The 17,955-nt window shown below is 49.2% G+C and overlaps 1 pseudogene and 2 gene segments (V, D, J or C); 1 reads left to right on the top strand and 2 right to left on the bottom strand.

Moving 5' to 3' along the window:
- The first annotated feature begins 3,193 nt into the window (after positions 1 to 3,193).
- Positions 3,194 to 4,267, top strand: LOC106896446 (annotated as a pseudogene).
- Positions 4,268 to 5,088: 821 nt separating this feature from the next.
- On the bottom strand, positions 5,089 to 7,492 carry LOC106896445. The segment is given in 3 exon segments: positions 5,089 to 5,184; positions 6,205 to 6,500; positions 7,445 to 7,492. Coding segments are annotated over 3 exon segments (440 nt in total).
- Positions 7,493 to 8,953: 1,461 nt separating this feature from the next.
- LOC106896444 lies at positions 8,954 to 13,550 on the bottom strand. The segment is given in 3 exon segments: positions 8,954 to 9,076; positions 12,263 to 12,558; positions 13,503 to 13,550. Coding segments are annotated over 3 exon segments (467 nt in total).
- Positions 13,551 to 17,955: the final 4,405 nt, after the last annotated feature.

Raw genomic sequence — 17,955 nt, 5'->3', positions numbered from 1 at the left:
AAGGCCTCCTGTCCATCCAGAGAGGCAACAGTACCGCCCAGGTCAGGATTATGAGTGAAATTGCTCATGGTCCCTTCAACTCCTGCATCCACATCACTGATAAAAATATTGAACAGAACTGGCCATAGAATTGAGTCCAGAGGAACACCAGGCTTACTAATCTTTAGCCAGATGTAGCCTCATTCACTGCAACCCTTTGATCCCTGCCTTTCAGCCAGTTCTTCACCCAGCACACCATGTACCTGCTCATCCCATAGACAGACAAGTTCTCCAGAAGGATGCTGTGAGGGACACTATCTAAAACCTTACTAAGATCCAGAAAAACTCCATCCACTGCTTTCCCTTAATGCACTGGGTGGGTGACTTTATCACAGAAGGATATCAAATTAGTTCAACAGGACCTTTTTATTGTGAACCTGTGTTGACTGTGCCTGATGATTGCATTGTTCTTTAAACATCTTTCAATAGCACCCAGTATGACATTCTCCATAATTTTTTTCCATGGACTTAGGTCAGACTGACAGGTCTGTAGTTTCCTGGGTCTTCCTTCACAAGCTTCTTTCAGTTGGAAAAACACTGTCTGGCTTCCAGTCAGCAGGAACCTCCCCAGCCTCCCAAGACCTTTGGTAGATCTTTAGGGGATTTCTGCTGTAACATCTCCCAGTTTCTTCAGTTCTGTGGCATGAATCCTATCTGTCCCAATGGATGTATGAACAATCACATGATACAGCTGGTCCCTTACAAAGGGAAAGTGATTGTTCCTGCAGTCGTGGTTCTTCAACTTAGTGTACCGGGCAGCCCGAGGTCTATAAGCATTATTAAAGACTGAGGCAAAATACTTTGAAATATTGAATGCCTCAAGTTTCCCTTCATCTCTATTACTCAGGTGACCATCTTCAACAGTTATTGGCCCAATGTTTTCTTTGCACCTCTTCTTGCTATCAATGCACCTAAAAAAGCCTTTCTTGTTGTCTAACACAAGACGGGCCACTTTCAACTCTAATTGAGCTTTGGCCCTTCCTGCTTTCTCCCTGCATATGTGAATGACAGCTCTGTACCTTTTCTGTGAAGCCTGACCTTCCTTTCACAGATTGTACAATTTCTATTTTCTGTGATGTCTTCTGCCCTGCTTGCTTAACTTTGGAATTGCCTGCTTCTGTGTTTTTAAAGGTGGTTCTTAAAAACTGAATACCACTTGTAGATTCATGAAAGCAGATTCATAGGGGACGATGCAAGGAGGGATTCCAGAAGGTTTCTGCTCCACCTAAGGGTTTACAACTGCAAAATAAGTTCACCACTTTCAAAGATAAAGTGGAGCCAGATGTGCCTTGAAACCTTGTTTTCTTGAACAAGGTCAATCAAGGAAGTGTCTACCTTTGTGGTACCATTGTGGAGAAGTCCCCAGAACCCTTTCTAGGAAGGCAACACACTGGGATGCCTCTGTCAAGTGCCTGGGCACTAATGCTCACAATCTGGGGAGTAACCACCAGGAGTCAGAGATGTGTGTGCAGTTGTAGGGCTACGATCATGTTGGGATCATGGAAACAGGGTGGGATGGCTCCCGCGACTGGCATGTTTCAGTGGAGGTATACAGGCTTTTTTTGGAACTACAGGCTGTGAAGACAAGGAGGGGGACTTTCCCTTTCTGTGAGAGAGCAGTTGGAATGTATGAAGCTCTGCCTGGCGTTGGGTGATGTGCCAACTGAGGGCTTGTGGGCAAGCATTAAAGAGAAGACAGGTAAGTGTGACATTGTAGTAGGTATCTGCTTTAGGCCATTTACCAGGAAGAACAAGCAGATGAGGTCCTCTAGAGAGAGATAAGACTAGCATCACTTTCACAGAGCCTGATCCTCACAGGACAATTCAACCATCATGATATCTGTTGGACGGACAGCACAGAAGGACATAAGCAAGCCAAAAGGTTACACCAGTGCATAGAAGACAACTTCATCACCCAAGGAATAGAAGATCCAATAAGAGGTGTTCTGCTGGATCTCATAGGCACTGAGAAGAAAGTCTTGTTATGGATGTGAAGACCAAAGGCAGCCTGAGCTGCAGTGACCATGACATGGTGGACTTCAAGATCCTCAACCAACAATGAGGGTAAATACCAAGATCATAACCCTGCACTTCAAGAGATCAGACTTTGGTCCCTTTAAGGAGCTGCTCAAAAGAGTCCTCAGTGATGCGACACTTGAGGCGGAGAGGAGCCCCCAGAAAACTGGTTAATATTCCAGTATCACTGCCTCCAAGCTCAAGAGCAGACTGACCCACTTAGCAAAAAGTTAGGAAGGCATGCCAGGAGGCCTGCATGGATGAACAAGGAGCTCCTGGACAAACCAAAATGCAAGAAGGAAGCAAGCAGAAAATGGAAGCAGGAATAGGTAACCTGGGAAGAATACAGAGAAACATGTCCAAGCATTCAGGGGTGAGGTTAGGAAAACCAAAGCCCAACTGGAACTGACTCTGGTGAAGGATGCCAATGGCAACATGAAGGGCTTTTCTAAGGACACAGGTGACAAAAGGAAGGCTGGGGACAACTGGTCCCACTGATGAAGGACTGGGCTTTCTCTGAAGCCCCACAGCCTTGCAACACAGGGCATGGAAAGGCCGAGAGGCTGAATGTGAATGCCTTCTTTACCTTAGCATTCATGAGAAAGATCAGTCTTTAGGACTCCTAGGTCCCTGAAACCAGGGGAGAATTTAAGAGCAAGGGAGGTGTATCCTTGGTAGAAGAGGATAAATTCAAGGAATACTTAAGCAAAGTGATAGCCTCCCTCAAAATTTCGTGTTTTAGACAATGATAACACTCAGGTGTTCGAAAGCATAAGTCTACCCCTTGTTATTTGTGTGTCACACTAAGAAATGAGTTTTCTCTACTGGCTGCCCCCCATAATAACCTGGTTTTGGTAGAGGACCCACATAACTCTGATTTTCAGCACTGTTGAGATAATGGGGGAAATAACTTTTGCAGCCCTCAGTACCCAGAGCTTGAGGAAGGCTGCTTAGTTTCCTGGGTAAAAGATTAAGAGTCAATGAAATCCAGCAGAGCAGCCCACCTGCACCCTACAAGTGACCACTGGAGTGAGTCAGGAGAGAAAGACAAGGCACATCCTCATGCAGGGAAGCCCTTGGGTGACCAGCAAAGATTCCAGGGTTGGGAGTAGATGGGCCCTTTCCTGTCACTGCAGCCATGGGCAACCCCACCAGTGTGCCCCAGGCCAACATCACTTGCCTGCACTGCGCCCATCCGGCACCTGAGCTGAGGCTTCAGCAGGCACTGACACGTTCCTGCCCCAGAAATCATGGAGTCTCTCAGTCCCAGCACTCAGAAGAAGCCTCTGTGAGAGAAGGTAGACAGCGTAAGCCAGGAAATGAGAAGGTGGCATCAGAGAAAACAACCACCCAGGCCATGTCATTAGCTGAGGTGTTTTCTGCCTCTCATGAGCACCTTAGAAAATTACCACTTCTGTAGAAGCTACCTCTGGGCCTGGGGCAGGTCAGAGTCACTATAAAAAGCCAGCCCAACTCCTTGGTCTCTCATCCGCTTCACTCTCCTCCTTCTCCTTGAGAACCAGGTGAGTCTGAAGCCCTTTCCTCATGTCTTTTTTCTATTCATCCAAATGTGTAGCTGTCCATCTGTGCTGGTTCTTGGTGTAGCTTGAGGGGGGAAAAAGGGGTGTAAATCTGACTCAGAGAGTATCTGCGATCTGCCTGAGAAGGCTCTTCATTGAAGAGATAGGTAGCAACCTTGTCAGGCTTACCAAAACTTTGAATTAAATTGTTTGCATGAGGCTGAGAATTTCCTTCTGTCTCATTGCATGCTTTCTACCTCTTGGCTCTGTGGGTGCTTTAGACATGATCATTACAGGGTGACAGACTTGTGGTGGACTGCTCCTGACATGTACCCCTAATTCCTCCTTGATCTTTCTCCCAGGTGTACCTTCACCCTCAAGTCATGTCCTGCTATGACCAGTGCCAGCCCTGCTGCCGGCCCTGTGGCCCAACCCCACTGGCCAACAGCTGCAACGAGCCCTGTGTCAGGCAGTGCCAGAACTCCACCGTCGTCATCGAACCCCCTGCTGTGGTGGTGACCCTGCCCGGCCCCATCCTCAGCTCCTTCCCTCAGAACACCGCTGTGGGATCCTCCACCTCTGCTGCTGTTGGCAGCATCCTCAGCTGTGACGGAGTCCCCATCAACTCTGGGTGCTGTGACCTCTCCTGCATTACCAGCCGCTACTGTGGCAACAGATGTCAGCCCTGCTAAATCCACTGGTGGCCGCCTGAACAAAGACCTCAAAACCCAGAAGCTGATGTTGGATTAAGGACAGAGCTTCTGGCCATTGATTTCAGAGACGTTGAGCATCCAGTGCTGCCCTTCCAAAGGAGGACAGCTCAGGACCTCTGCAATGATGGCCAAAGTCTAACTTCCCTGCCTTATTCTCTCTCCTGTCTTTCTTGTCTTCTATTGTTCTGTGCTTTAAATACCCCAGAGCCAACTTGAGGCATCTGCTGGACCCTCTCTTTTTGTGGGACATGTAGATGGATGCCCTGTGGATCTTCACTGTAGTCAATGGGCATAGATTTTCAGCAGCTGCTAGTGAAATACCTGCACTGGCATCCTGTGAAAAGTGAACTCATACCCCTCTTCAGAGTCATTAAAGTTTTCTGCATCCCAGCCTCTGCCTCTATGTAATTATTTTCTTGGTGGACATTGTCTTGTATTGCCAAGGAATAAAGGCATTGCCTTGGGTGGTGGGCAATAAGATGGGGACATGAGCAGAAGAGTAAGGGAAGAGTGGGACACAGGGCACTGGGTCTCTTCCAGTCACTGTCTCTTTGAGCTGATGCAGAGATTGCCCAACTCCTCCACAGCCAGTGGGTATCAGGCCCTGTATTCCAGCATCTCTGCTCACATATGATCCCCTGGCCTCAGGGCATGTCCTGCAACATGGAGACTGACTACTGCTTTCCCTTAGAGAGGAGCCCGCTGCTGCTGGAGGCTCTGAAGGGTAAGCAGCTCAGAATCTTGTACAGAAGGGAATTCCTGGTGCTCTGGATAACCCTGTGCTGGGGAAAGAACCTCAGTCAGAAGTTGGAGTCAGGGTGAAGTGAGAAAAAGCCTTTGAAACAGCCCCTGTCCTCCTCCTCCTCCCACTTGTCCCCCGAATGAGGGAGCATGGCCTGCACCCAAGGGTAAGGGTAGTGAAGGCACATAACCTCTTCATCCTCTGCCCCCAACGAGTTCCACGCACAACCGAGCAGTTACAGGGCTAAGGGGACTCATAGATTGATATTGAAACCAATCTGACCAGGCAAAACCTGAGGTCACTCATGTCTCTCACACACCGCCAGCTCCCATCAGACTGGGTCCTACAAGGACAGTAGCCAGTGCCAAAGCCCCCTGGCTGCTCTGGGGTGCCTGGCATTCTCCCAGACATGAAGTAGCTTTACTCAAGACCAGCCCTTCTCCTGGAAGGGCCTGTTATCAACTTCTTCCTAGTGCCCTCTGTTCCCCCAATGAGATCTTGAATAAAGCTGAATAGCCTGGGACAACTCTAGGAGAAATAAGGTGATGCTAGAGGAAGCTCATGAGATTGGGCATGAGAAGGGTTCCAAGGACCAGCAAAATACACTAGGGAGAGAAAGCTTCCAGGACTCAGAACACAGCTGTGCAGCAACTAGAGGGTCAAAAGGTAGTCCTGAATGTTTTCCAAATTTGTTGTAATCATGTAATTCCAGGGAGCAACATTGCCCTGTGTCATATTATTTAGGTTTCTCATCTTTATTTGAACTCTAACCTCTGAGGGACACATTCTGGAGCAGATACTCAAAGATACAGGCCCACAGGAAACCCTGATGAAGCAATATGCAGCACGAAAAACCAGAAAGTAAACAACAGCAGCAAGGAACCATTGCCCAAGCAATCCCAACCTCCTGCATTGCCTGTCAGCTGACCAGAGCTGTTGGGCATAATAACCATATAACCCAAGGTGAAAACAAGAGAACCTGAGACTCTTTTATCACCTTCTCTTTCCTTTCACATCACTGACATTGGCTCCTCCTGCAAAGAAGATCTCGGCAGCAGAGCTCTGGATGTATTGAAGAAACAATGTTGAGGGCCCTTTCCATGAAACTCAGCCTTGCACAGACACATCCCCTCCCTCCCCTGAGTTCTCGCACAGCCAAGGAAGCTCCCTGCACCAGGGTGTCTTGCACAGCACAGAGGTACAAGGCACTGTCAGAGACCTCGACTTCCTCCAGCTGCAGGAGGCTGTATTGCCCCGTGGTGTTCAGTTCAGTTGTGAAACGTCCACTGTGCTTGCGGCCAGCTGCGACCTGAGAAGAAACCAGGTGGGGACCTTGGCCTTTCCTCTGCTGGTACCAGAGCAAGCCTTGAAAGAAGGAGCTCTGGTAGGTGCAGGTTGTCTGGAAGGTGTCTCTCTGCTTCACTGTGACTTCTCCTTCTTGCTGGGTGACAGTGATCTGTCCCACGGTGCCTGGAAGAAATTGAGGGTCTGTGACTGTGCAGGGCAAGGCACCGAGATGCAAAACAAGAGCAGATGCAAAATGTCAGAGGAAAAGACTCCCTGTGCCTTTCTCTGCAGCAAGAGCCCCATGGATGGGAACAGCAAGGCAGTGAGTAACTTTTGGGCAGGAGGCCTGAGACCTCAGCTCAGCACGGATCTCACAGCACAATAACACCAATTACCTCCCACAGGGATACCCCCAGAGGAGAGCTGTGCTTTCACTCAGGTCTTTGGTTACCACGCTCCTGCTGCCTGGAGTCTCCAGGGAACAACCTGTGGTGTCTGCTCCTCCTGTGATGGCCCCAGGACACCTCCAGAGAGGTGAGAGATCAAGGGAACTCCGGTGAGAAGTTTCATCCTGCTGCCCCTTCCCAGTCCTCTCAGGAAGCCCCGAGGTCAGGGAAGAGAGGGAAAAGGAAGTCCAGGCACTGCATACTTGCAGGAGGAATGGATGGTCTGGGCAAGCTGCATGACACGTGCCAGCCAGGAGAGAGACTGGGAGACCCTAAGAGTGTGAGTGGGGTGAGAGAGCTCTCGTGTCCCTGCATCAACTTGCAAACCCCTGTGCGTCAGAAAATGCATCCTGCCCAGATAGAAAAGAGCTTCTGCAATGACAAGGCTGTGAAACACTGGGCCAGCACAGATGAGAAGAGAGAGGGAGCGAGAGGTGGATGGTTGGTAAGAGAAAAGGAAGGCGAGGGGTCTGTGATGGTCAGGAGAGGAGCTGTTTCTTCTCATTTTCATCTTTTCTTTTCTGTCACTAGCAGTACCTTGAGAAAGCAGGTGAAAGCCACTCTTATGATCTGATGTTTCCCTATATTTGCCCATAATTCAAGAGCAGCTCCTGCAGAGATCTGTTGAGGAGGTAAAGAGCAAGAAGAGGAATCCTGCCTCCAGTCAATGCCAATGCTTACCCAGTGGTTGCCTCAGGAGGCAGTGAGGAGGAGATATCTGAGGTACATTCTGTGACCAATCCTCCTGCGTGTGTGAGAGAGACTCAGAAAACCCACACGTCCCCACCAAGAGCCTCAAGAGAGCAGAGCTGCCGGAAATGACTCTGCAGGGGGAGCAAAGAATGAAATGGGGAGGAGACATTGCTTCTTAACATATCTGAAATGTCCTTGCGGTGGTTTTTGCTCCTCCAGCAGTAACAAATGTTGTTCCTGCAGCCAACGCCATCTGTTTTTCCCACCTCTCTGACACACTCCCCTGTGCAACACCTTGGGAGTCTCTCCTTCCCTGATGTTTCTGTCTTCTCTCTCTCCACCCTCAAGCCCTTGGCTGTGTTGGCCTCTCCTGGCTCCCGCACAGTGTCTAGTCCCGAGCTTCGGCCAGCATACCCAAAGCTGCAGCTCTCAGAAACAGGATGGTCAGCACCCCCAAACCCCGCAGACACTCACTGCCGTAGTCACCCCTCCAGGCACCAGGGACTTTCTCCCTCTGTCCAAAAAAGTTATCTTGGAAATCAGTAAGTGAATATTCCTGCCACACTTCCCATCCCATCTTGTAAATCATATTCTGTAAAGTTCATTCAGGGAAAAAGCCAAACAACAAGCAGCTTTCCAATTTACCATACCCCTTCCATTCTCAATTTCATCAAAACCAGTTGGATCTGTGTTTTCACTCTCTTTACTTCTAGCATCTAAGAAACAAACATGACTAACCCATTCCAAGTCCCTGCTCCCTGCAGTTCTCATTAGATCAGGCTGGTCAGGACTGTGCCCAGTCAAGTCCTGAAAATGTCCAAGGCCATAGCCTGCATATCATCTCTGGAAGATCCATTCCAGTACTTGAGAATTTTCAGGGTCAAAATAAAAAGAGTTCTTATATCTAAAAAGAATTCTCAAGATTCCTAATTGTGTCTGTTGCTTTTTTTCTTACTACTGTGCACCTTTGAGAAGAGTCTGTCTCCATCTTTTCCACATCCTCATAGCACATAGAAACCCAGAAGGTCTCCCTTGAGCCTCCTTTTCCTAAAGGTCTCAGTCTGTCATTTCTTCAAGCCCCCTGAGTGCCTTGGAGGCTTCTGCTGGACTTGCTTCCTCATGTCAATACCTTTCTTACATACCGAGGAGCCCCAAAGTGAACACAGGACCCCAGGCATGGCCTCTTGTGTGCCAAACAAAGGAGAAGGATCATTTTCTTGGGTCTGAAGGCCACACTTTTGCTGAGACATGTCAGAGTGCAGTGGGTCTCCTTTGCCACAAGGCCACACTACTGACTTACCTTCAGCCATTGGCCACCAGGCATCCCATGCCTTCCCGGCTGTCTTACCCATAACCTCTGTCTGCAGACCTAGGAAAGTGATCCTCCAGACAGAAGGTCTGGACAAAAGAAGACTTTTCCTTAGTGGAGGAAGACAAAGAAAAGGAACAGTTAAGTAAACTGGATATTTGCAGATTCCTGGGACCATTGCATGGAATTCACCCATGAGTGCTGAGGGAGCTGGAAGAAGCCATTGCTGAGCCGCTCTCCATCATCTTTGAAAGGTCCTGGAGAACAGGCAAGGTGCCCGAGGACGTGAGGAAAGCCAATGTCACTCCAGTCTTCAAAAGGGGCAAGAAGGAGAACCTGGGAAACTACAGGCCAGTCAGCCTCACCTCCAACCCTGGAAAGATGATGGAACAGCCCATTCTTGGCATCATCTCAAAGCATATGAAGGAAAAGAAAGCTATCAGAAGTAGTCAACATAGATTGACCGAGAGGAAGTAATGTCTGACTAACCTGATAGCCTTCTCTGATGGCATCACTGGTTGGATAGATGAGGGGAGGGCAGTGGCTGTTGTCAGGTTTACAACACCATCTCCCACAGCATCCTCATAGGTAAGCTTAGGAAGTGTGGATTAGAAGAATGGACAGTGAGGTGGATTGAAAACTGGCTGAAAGACAGAGCTCAGGAGGTTGTGATTAGTGGCACAGAGTCTAGTTGGAGGTCTGTAAACAGGAGTGTTCCCCAGGGGTCATTACTGGGTCCAGTCCTCTTCAGTATACTCATCAATGGCCTGGATGAAGGGATGGAATGTGCCCTCAGCAAGTTTCCTGATGATACAAAGCTGGGAGGTGTGGCTGACACACCAGAAGGCTGTGCCACCATAGAGCGAGACCTGGACAGGCTGGAGAGTTGGGCAGAGAGGAACCTGATGAAATTCAACAAGGGCAAGTGTAGGGTGCTGCACCTGGGGGAAATAACCCCATGCACCAGTACAGGTTGGGGCTGACCTGCTGGAGAGCAGCTCTGAGGAGAAAGACCTGAGAGTCCTGGTGGACAATAGGATGACCATGAGCCAACAATGTCCTTTTGTGGCCAAGAAGGCCAATGGCATCCTGGGGTGCATCACGCAGAGTGTGGCCAGGAGGCTGAGGGACGTCATCCTCCCTCTCTATTCTGCCCTGGAGAGGCCGCATCTGGAGTCCTGTGTCCATTTTTGGGCTCCCCAGTTCAAGAAGGACAAGGAACTGCTGGGGAGGGTACAGCAGAAAGCTACAAAGATGATGAGGGGCCTGGAGCATCTCTCTTGTGAGGAGAGGGTAAGGGATTTAGGTCTTTTTAGTCTAGAGAAGAGAAGACTGAGCGGGGATCTGATCAATGTTTATAAATACTTAAAGTGAGGGTGTCAAGAAGATGTGACCAGTCTTTTTTCTGTGGTGCTCAGGGATAGGACCAGACAGGAAATGGGCACGAACTTGAATATAAGATGTTCCATCTAAATGTGAGGAGAAAATTCTTTACTTTGAGGGTGGTAGAACACTGGAACAGGCTGCTGAGAGAGGCGGTGAAGTCTTCAGCCCTGCTAAATCCACTGGTGGCCGCCTGAACAAAGACCTCAAAACCCAGAAGCTGATGTTGGATTAAGGACAGAGCTTCTGGCCATTGATTTCAGAGACGCTGAGCATCCAGTGCTGCCCTTCCAAAGGAGGACAGCTCAGGACCTCTGCAATGATGGCCAAAGTCTAACTTCCCTGCCTTATTCTCTCTCCTGTCTTTCTTGTCTTCTATTGTTCTGTGCTTTAAATACCCCAGAGCCAACTTGAGGCATCTGCTGGACCCTCTCTTTTTGTGGGACATGTAGATGGATGCCCTGTGGATCTTCACTGTAGTCAATGGGCATAGATTTTCAGCAGCTGCTAGTGAAATACCTGCACTGGCATCCTGTGAAAAGTGAACTCATACCCCTCTTCAGAGTCATTAAAGTTTTCTGCATCCCAGCCTCTGCCTCTATGTAATTATTTTCTTGGTGGACATTGTCTTGTATTGCCAAGGAATAAAGGCATTGCCTTGGGTGGTGGGCAATAAGATGGGGACATGAGCAGAAGAGTAAGGGAAGAGTGGGACACAGGGCAATGGGTCTCTTCCAGTCACTGTCTCTTGGAGCTGAGGCAGATATTGCCCAACTCCTCCACAGCCAGTGGGTATCAGGCCCTGTATTCCAGCATCTCTGCTCACATATGATCCCCTGGCCTCAGGGCATGTCCTGCAACATGGAGACTGACTACTGCTTTCCCTTAGAGAGGAGCCCGCTGCTGCTGGAGGCTCTGAAGGGTAAGCAGCTCAGAATCTTGTACAGAAGGGAATTCCTGGTGCTCTGGATAACCCTGTGCTGGGGAAAGAACCTCAGTCAGAAGTTGGAGTCAGGGTGAAGTGAGAAAAAGCCTTTGAAACAGCCCCTGTCCTCCTCCTCCTCCCACTTGTCCCCCGAATGAGGGAGCATGGCCTGCACCCAAGGGTAAGGGTAGTGAAGGCACATAACCTCTTCATCCTCTGCCCCCAACGAGTTCCACGCACAACCGAGCAGTTACAGGGCTAAGGGGACTCATAGATTGATATTGAAACCAATCTGACCAGGCAAAACCTGAGGTCACTCATGTCTCTCACACACCGCCAGCTCCCATCAGACTGGGTCCTACAAGGACAGTAGCCAGTGCCAAAGCCCCCTGGCTGCTCTGGGGTGCCTGGCATTCTCCCAGACATGAAGTAGCTTTACTCAAGACCAGCCCTTCTCCTGGAAGGGCCTGTTATCAACTTCTTCCTAGTGCCCTCTGTTCCCCCAATGAGATCTTGAATAAAGCTGAATAGCCTGGGACAACTCTAGGAGAAATAAGGTGATGCTAGAGGAAGCTCATGAGATTGGGCATGAGAAGGGTTCCAAGGACCAGCAAAATACACTAGGGAGAGAAAGCTTCCAGGACTCAGAACACAGCTGTGCAGCAACTAGAGGGTCAAAAGGTAGTCCTGAATGTTTTCCAAATTTGTTGTAATCATGTAATTCCAGGGAGCAACATTGCCCTGTGTCATATTATTTAGGTTTCTCATCTTTATTTGAACTCTAACCTCTGAGGGACACATTCTGGAGCAGATACTCAAAGATACAGGCCCACAGGAAACCCTGATGAAGCAATATGCAGCACGAAAAACCAGAAAGTAAACAACAGCAGCAAGGAACCATTGCCCAAGCAATCCCAACCTCCTGCATTGCCTGTCAGCTGACCAGAGCTGTTGGGCATAATAACCATATAACCCAAGGTGAAAACAAGAGAACCTGAGACTCTTTTATCACCTTCTCTTTCCTTTCACATCACTGACATTGGCTCCTCCTGCAAAGAAGATCTCGGCAGCAGAGCTCTGGATGTATTGAAGAAACAATGTTGAGGGCCCTTTCCATGAAACTCAGCCTTGCACAGACACATCCCCTCCCTCCCCTGAGTTCTCGCACAGCCAAGGAAGCTCCCTGCACCAGGGTGTCTTGCACAGCACAGAGGTACAAGGCACTGTCAGAGACCTCGACTTCCTCCAGCTGCAGGAGGCTGTATTGCCCCGTGGTGTTCAGTTCAGTTGTGAAACGTCCACTGTGCTTGCGGCCAGCTGCGACCTGAGAAGAAACCAGGTGGGGACCTTGGCCTTTCCTCTGCTGGTACCAGAGCAAGCCTTGAAAGAAGGAGCTCTGGTAGGTGCAGGTTGTCTGGAAGGTGTCTCTCTGCTTCACTGTGACTTCTCCTTCTTGCTGGGTGACAGTGATCTGTCCCACGGTGCCTGGAAGAAATTGAGGGTCTGTGACTGTGCAGGGCAAGGCACCGAGATGCAAAACAAGAGCAGATGCAAAATGTCAGAGGAAAAGACTCCCTGTGCCTTTCTCTGCAGCAAGAGCCCCATGGATGGGAACAGCAAGGCAGTGAGTAACTTTTGGGCAGGAGGCCTGAGACCTCAGCTCAGCACGGATCTCACAGCACAATAACACCAATTACCTCCCACAGGGATACCCCCAGAGGAGAGCTGTGCTTTCACTCAGGTCTTTGGTTACCACGCTCCTGCTGCCTGGAGTCTCCAGGGAACAACCTGTGGTGTCTGCTCCTCCTGTGATGGCCCCAGGACACCTCCAGAGAGGTGAGAGATCAAGGGAACTCCGGTGAGAAGTTTCATCCTGCTGCCCCTTCCCAGTCCTCTCAGGAAGCCCCGAGGTCAGGGAAGAGAGGGAAAAGGAAGTCCAGGCACTGCATACTTGCAGGAGGAATGGATGGTCTGGGCAAGCTGCATGACACGTGCCAGCCAGGAGAGAGACTGGGAGACCCTAAGAGTGTGAGTGGGGTGAGAGAGCTCTCGTGTCCCTGCATCAACTTGCAAACCCCTGTGCGTCAGAAAATGCATCCTGCCCAGATAGAAAAGAGCTTCTGCAATGACAAGGCTGTGAAACACTGGGCCAGCACAGATGAGAAGAGAGAGGGAGCGAGAGGTGGATGGTTGGTAAGAGAAAAGGAAGGCGAGGGGTCTGTGATGGTCAGGAGAGGAGCTGTTTCTTCTCATTTTCATCTTTTCTTTTCTGTCACTAGCAGTACCTTGAGAAAGCAGGTGAAAGCCACTCTTATGATCTGATGTTTCCCTATATTTGCCCATAATTCAAGAGCAGCTCCTGCAGAGATCTGTTGAGGAGGTAAAGAGCAAGAAGAGGAATCCTGCCTCCAGTCAATGCCAATGCTTACCCAGTGGTTGCCTCAGGAGGCAGTGAGGAGGAGATATCTGAGGTACATTCTGTGACCAATCCTCCTGCGTGTGTGAGAGAGACTCAGAAAACCCACACGTCCCCACCAAGAGCCTCAAGAGAGCAGAGCTGCCGGAAATGACTCTGCAGGGGGAGCAAAGAATGAAATGGGGAGGAGACATTGCTTCTTAACATATCTGAAATGTCCTTGCGGTGGTTTTTGCTCCTCCAGCAGTAACAAATGTTGTTCCTGCAGCCAACGCCATCTGTTTTTCCCACCTCTCTGACACACTCCCCTGTGCAACACCTTGGGAGTCTCTCCTTCCCTGATGTTTCTGTCTTCTCTCTCTCCACCCTCAAGCCCTTGGCTGTGTTGGCCTCTCCTGGCTCCCGCACAGTGTCTAGTCCCGAGCTTCGGCCAGCATACCCAAAGCTGCAGCTCTCAGAAACAGGATGGTCAGCACCCCCAAACCCCGCAGACACTCACTGCCGTAGTCACCCCTCCAGGCACCAGGGACTTTCTCCCTCTGTCCAAAAAAGTTATCTTGGAAATCAGTAAGTGAATATTCCTGCCACACTTCCCATCCCATCTTGTAAATCATATTCTGTAAAGTTCATTCAGGGAAAAAGCCAAACAACAAGCAGCTTTCCAATTTACCATACCCCTTCCATTCTCAATTTCATCAAAACCAGTTGGATCTGTGTTTTCACTCTCTTTACTTCTAGCATCTAAGAAACAAACATGACTAACCCATTCCAAGTCCCTGCTCCCTGCAGTTCTCATTAGATCAGGCTGGTCAGGACTGTGCCCAGTCAAGTCCTGAAAATGTCCAAGGCCATAGCCTGCATATCATCTCTGGAAGATCCATTCCAGTACTTGAGAATTTTCAGGGTCAAAATAAAAAGAGTTCTTATATCTAAAAAGAATTCTCAAGATTCCTAATTGTGTCTGTTGCTTTTTTTCTTACTACTGTGCACCTTTGAGAAGAGTCTGTCTCCATCTTTTCCACATCCTCATAGCACATAGAAACCCAGAAGGTCTCCCTTGAGCCTCCTTTTCCTAAAGGTCTCAGTCTGTCATTTCTTCAAGCCCCCTGAGTGCCTTGGAGGCTTCTGCTGGACTTGCTTCCTCATGTCAATACCTTTCTTACATACCGAGGAGCCCCAAAGTGAACACAGGACCCCAGGCATGGCCTCTTGTGTGCCAAACAAAGGAGAAGGATCATTTTCTTGGGTCTGAAGGCCACACTTTTGCTGAGACATGTCAGAGTGCAGTGGGTCTCCTTTGCCACAAGGCCACACTACTGACTTACCTTCAGCCATTGGCCACCAGGCATCCCATGCCTTCCCGGCTGTCTTACCCATAACCTCTGTCTGCAGACCTAGGAAAGTGATCCTCCAGACAGAAGGTCTGGACAAAAGAAGACTTTTCCTTAGTGGAGGAAGACAAAGAAAAGGAACAGTTAAGTAAACTGGATATTTGCAGATTCCTGGGACCATTGCATGGAATTCACCCATGAGTGCTGAGGGAGCTGGAAGAAGCCATTGCTGAGCCGCTCTCCATCATCTTTGAAAGGTCCTGGAGAACAGGCAAGGTGCCCGAGGACTGGAGGAAAGCCAATGTCACTCCAGTCTTCAAAAGGGGCAAGAAGGAGAACCTGGGAAACTACAGGCCAGTCAGCCTCACCTCCAACCCTGGAAAGATGATGGAACAGCCCATTCTTGGCATCATCTCAAAGCATATGAAGGAAAAGAAAGCTATCAGAAGTAGTCAACATAGATTGACCGAGAGGAAGTAATGTCTGACTAACCTGATAGCCTTCTCTGATGGCATCACTGGTTGGATAGATGAGGGGAGGGCAGTGGCTGTTGTCAGGTTTACAACACCATCTCCCACAGCATCCTCATAGGTAAGCTTAGGAAGTGTGGATTAGAAGAATGGACAGTGAGGTGGATTGAAAACTGGCTGAAAGACAGAGCTCAGGAGGTTGTGATTAGTGGCACAGAGTCTAGTTGGAGGTCTGTAAACAGGAGTGTTCCCCAGGGGTCATTACTGGGTCCAGTCCTCTTCAGTATACTCATCAATGGCCTGGATGAAGGGATGGAATGTGCCCTCAGCAAGTTTCCTGATGATACAAAGCTGGGAGGTGTGGCTGACACACCAGAAGGCTGTGCCACCATAGAGCGAGACCTGGACAGGCTGGAGAGTTGGGCAGAGAGGAACCTGATGAAATTCAACAAGGGCAAGTGTAGGGTGCTGCACCTGGGGGAAATAACCCCATGCACCAGTACAGGTTGGGGCTGACCTGCTGGAGAGCAGCTCTGAGGAGAAAGACCTGAGAGTCCTGGTGGACAATAGGATGACCATGAGCCAACAATGTCCTTTTGTGGCCAAGAAGGCCAATGGCATCCTGGGGTGCATCACGCAGAGTGTGGCCAGGAGGCTGAGGGACGTCATCCTCCCTCTCTATTCTGCCCTGGAGAGGCCGCATCTGGAGTCCTGTGTCCATTTTTGGGCTCCCCAGTTCAAGAAGGACAAGGAACTGCTGGGGAGGGTACAGCAGAAAGCTACAAAGATGATGAGGGGCCTGGAGCATCTCTCTTGTGAGGAGAGGGTAAGGGATTTAGGTCTTTTTAGTCTAGAGAAGAGAAGACTGAGCGGGGATCTGATCAATGTTTATAAATACTTAAAGTGAGGGTATCAAGAAGATGTGACCAGTCTTTTTTCTGTGGTGCTCAGGGATAGGACCAGACAGGAAATGGGCACGAACTTGAATATAAGATGTTCCATCTAAATGTGAGGAGAAAATTCTTTACTTTGAGGGTGGTAGAACACTGGAACAGGCTGCTGAGAGAGGCGGAGAAGTCTTCTTCTCTGGAGTCATTCAAAACCTGCCTGGACAAGTTCCTGTGCAACCTGCTCTTGGTGGACCTGTTTTGGCAGTGGGGTTCGACTAGATGATCTCCAGAGGTCCCTTCCAACCCTATATGATTCTGTGATTCTGTTTCACCCAGCTCTACATAATTTTTTCACGCTATCTTAAGCTCAAACTCCTGACATTGTAGGAAGGCCTCCTGAGCACCAGAAGAGATCAAATGATGGAGGAGCTTGGGAGAAGCCCGATGCTGATTCATGTGTTGATGCTATTCCTAGCCTTTGCCTATGTTGATGCGAATGCTAGTGACAGGTAGTCGGGGAAGGACCCTGGGATGCCTGGTTGGGTGGGACTGTTTAGGGTGAGGTACTTCCAGCAGGCATACTGGAAGTGCCACCTGATGGGCCTGACCAGGGCTTTCAGAGTATCATGGAATTGCATAATCATAGAATCATAGAGTCATAAAATGGTTGGGAAGGGAGCTTGAAATACCATTTAATCTAGTGACATCTGACACTAGAGCAGATCACTCAAAGCCCTATCCAACCTGACCTTGAGCAATTCTGATGATGGGGTACGCACAACTTTTTTGGATAACGTCTTTCAGTACCTCACCACTCTAATTGAAAAACATTTCTTACTTATGTACGATATGAATCTACCCTCTTCCAGTTCAAAACTATTACCCCTTGTTCTATCACTACAAACCTTGGTGAAATGTCTCTCTTGGTGTTTCTTTTAAGCCCCTTTTAAGTAGTATTTGTTTGTCTTTTGAAGTGAAGGTATTCATCTAGGGGGGCAGCTTCATCAGGCCAGCTTCCTCTCTGGTGTCCCAGCCCCAGGATTTGCAGCTGCAGGCCATGGGGCTCACCCCCCACATACAACCCTTTACTGCTGTGTGAGCATGTTAGGGCTGCACCTCTCCCTGCACTGAAGCTGGAACTGGTCCCAGATCTCCACAACTGCCCTACAGCAATCACCAGGGATAGGTCAGAGCTTGCAAAACTTTGGGATTATTTTGACTTGTAAAGTGGGAACCCCTGGAGCTGCAGGAATAAGGATGGTCTATAGCTTTGATTTTTCTCTCTTACACATGGTCTTTGCATGCAAATGGGCTGAAAGTCCAAACAAGACCCTGTGGCTTGGATCCTAATAAACCTTCAGTCTTCCCTGTAATGAGAACACAATCTAATTGAACTACTTCTGTCCAGCCCACAAAAACCCTCTGCTGCCATTAAATCCATCAGGGATGGCTGGTTCCTGATTTACCTTCTTAGCAGTGGACTTACAAGGACTTGCCTGAAGTTGCCAGGGCAGAGAGAGCTGCTGGTGGAGTCCTGGTTCTCGGATTATGGGGAGAGGCTGTACTTCCTCCTGTGCATCTGCCTCTGTTTGTGCCTGAGGCCGTGTTTGTGCCTCTGTGTTTGCATTTGTGTAGGCATTTGCAAATGCACATGTGCGAGTGAGTGTCTGCCCATGCGTGTGTGAATAAGGGCATTTCCGTGTGTGTCTATGCACGTTTGTGTCCATGCACATGTTTGTGTCCATGCACATTTTTGCAGGTGAGCAAGTGAGTGT

This window comes from Calidris pugnax, unplaced genomic scaffold (genome assembly GCF_001431845.1).
Source record: "Calidris pugnax isolate Ruff unplaced genomic scaffold, ASM143184v1 scaffold333, whole genome shotgun sequence".
Lineage (NCBI taxonomy): Eukaryota > Metazoa > Chordata > Aves > Charadriiformes > Scolopacidae > Calidris > Calidris pugnax.
The sequence above is the reverse complement of the archived record's forward strand: the minus strand, read 5'-3'. Positions and strand labels throughout refer to the sequence as shown.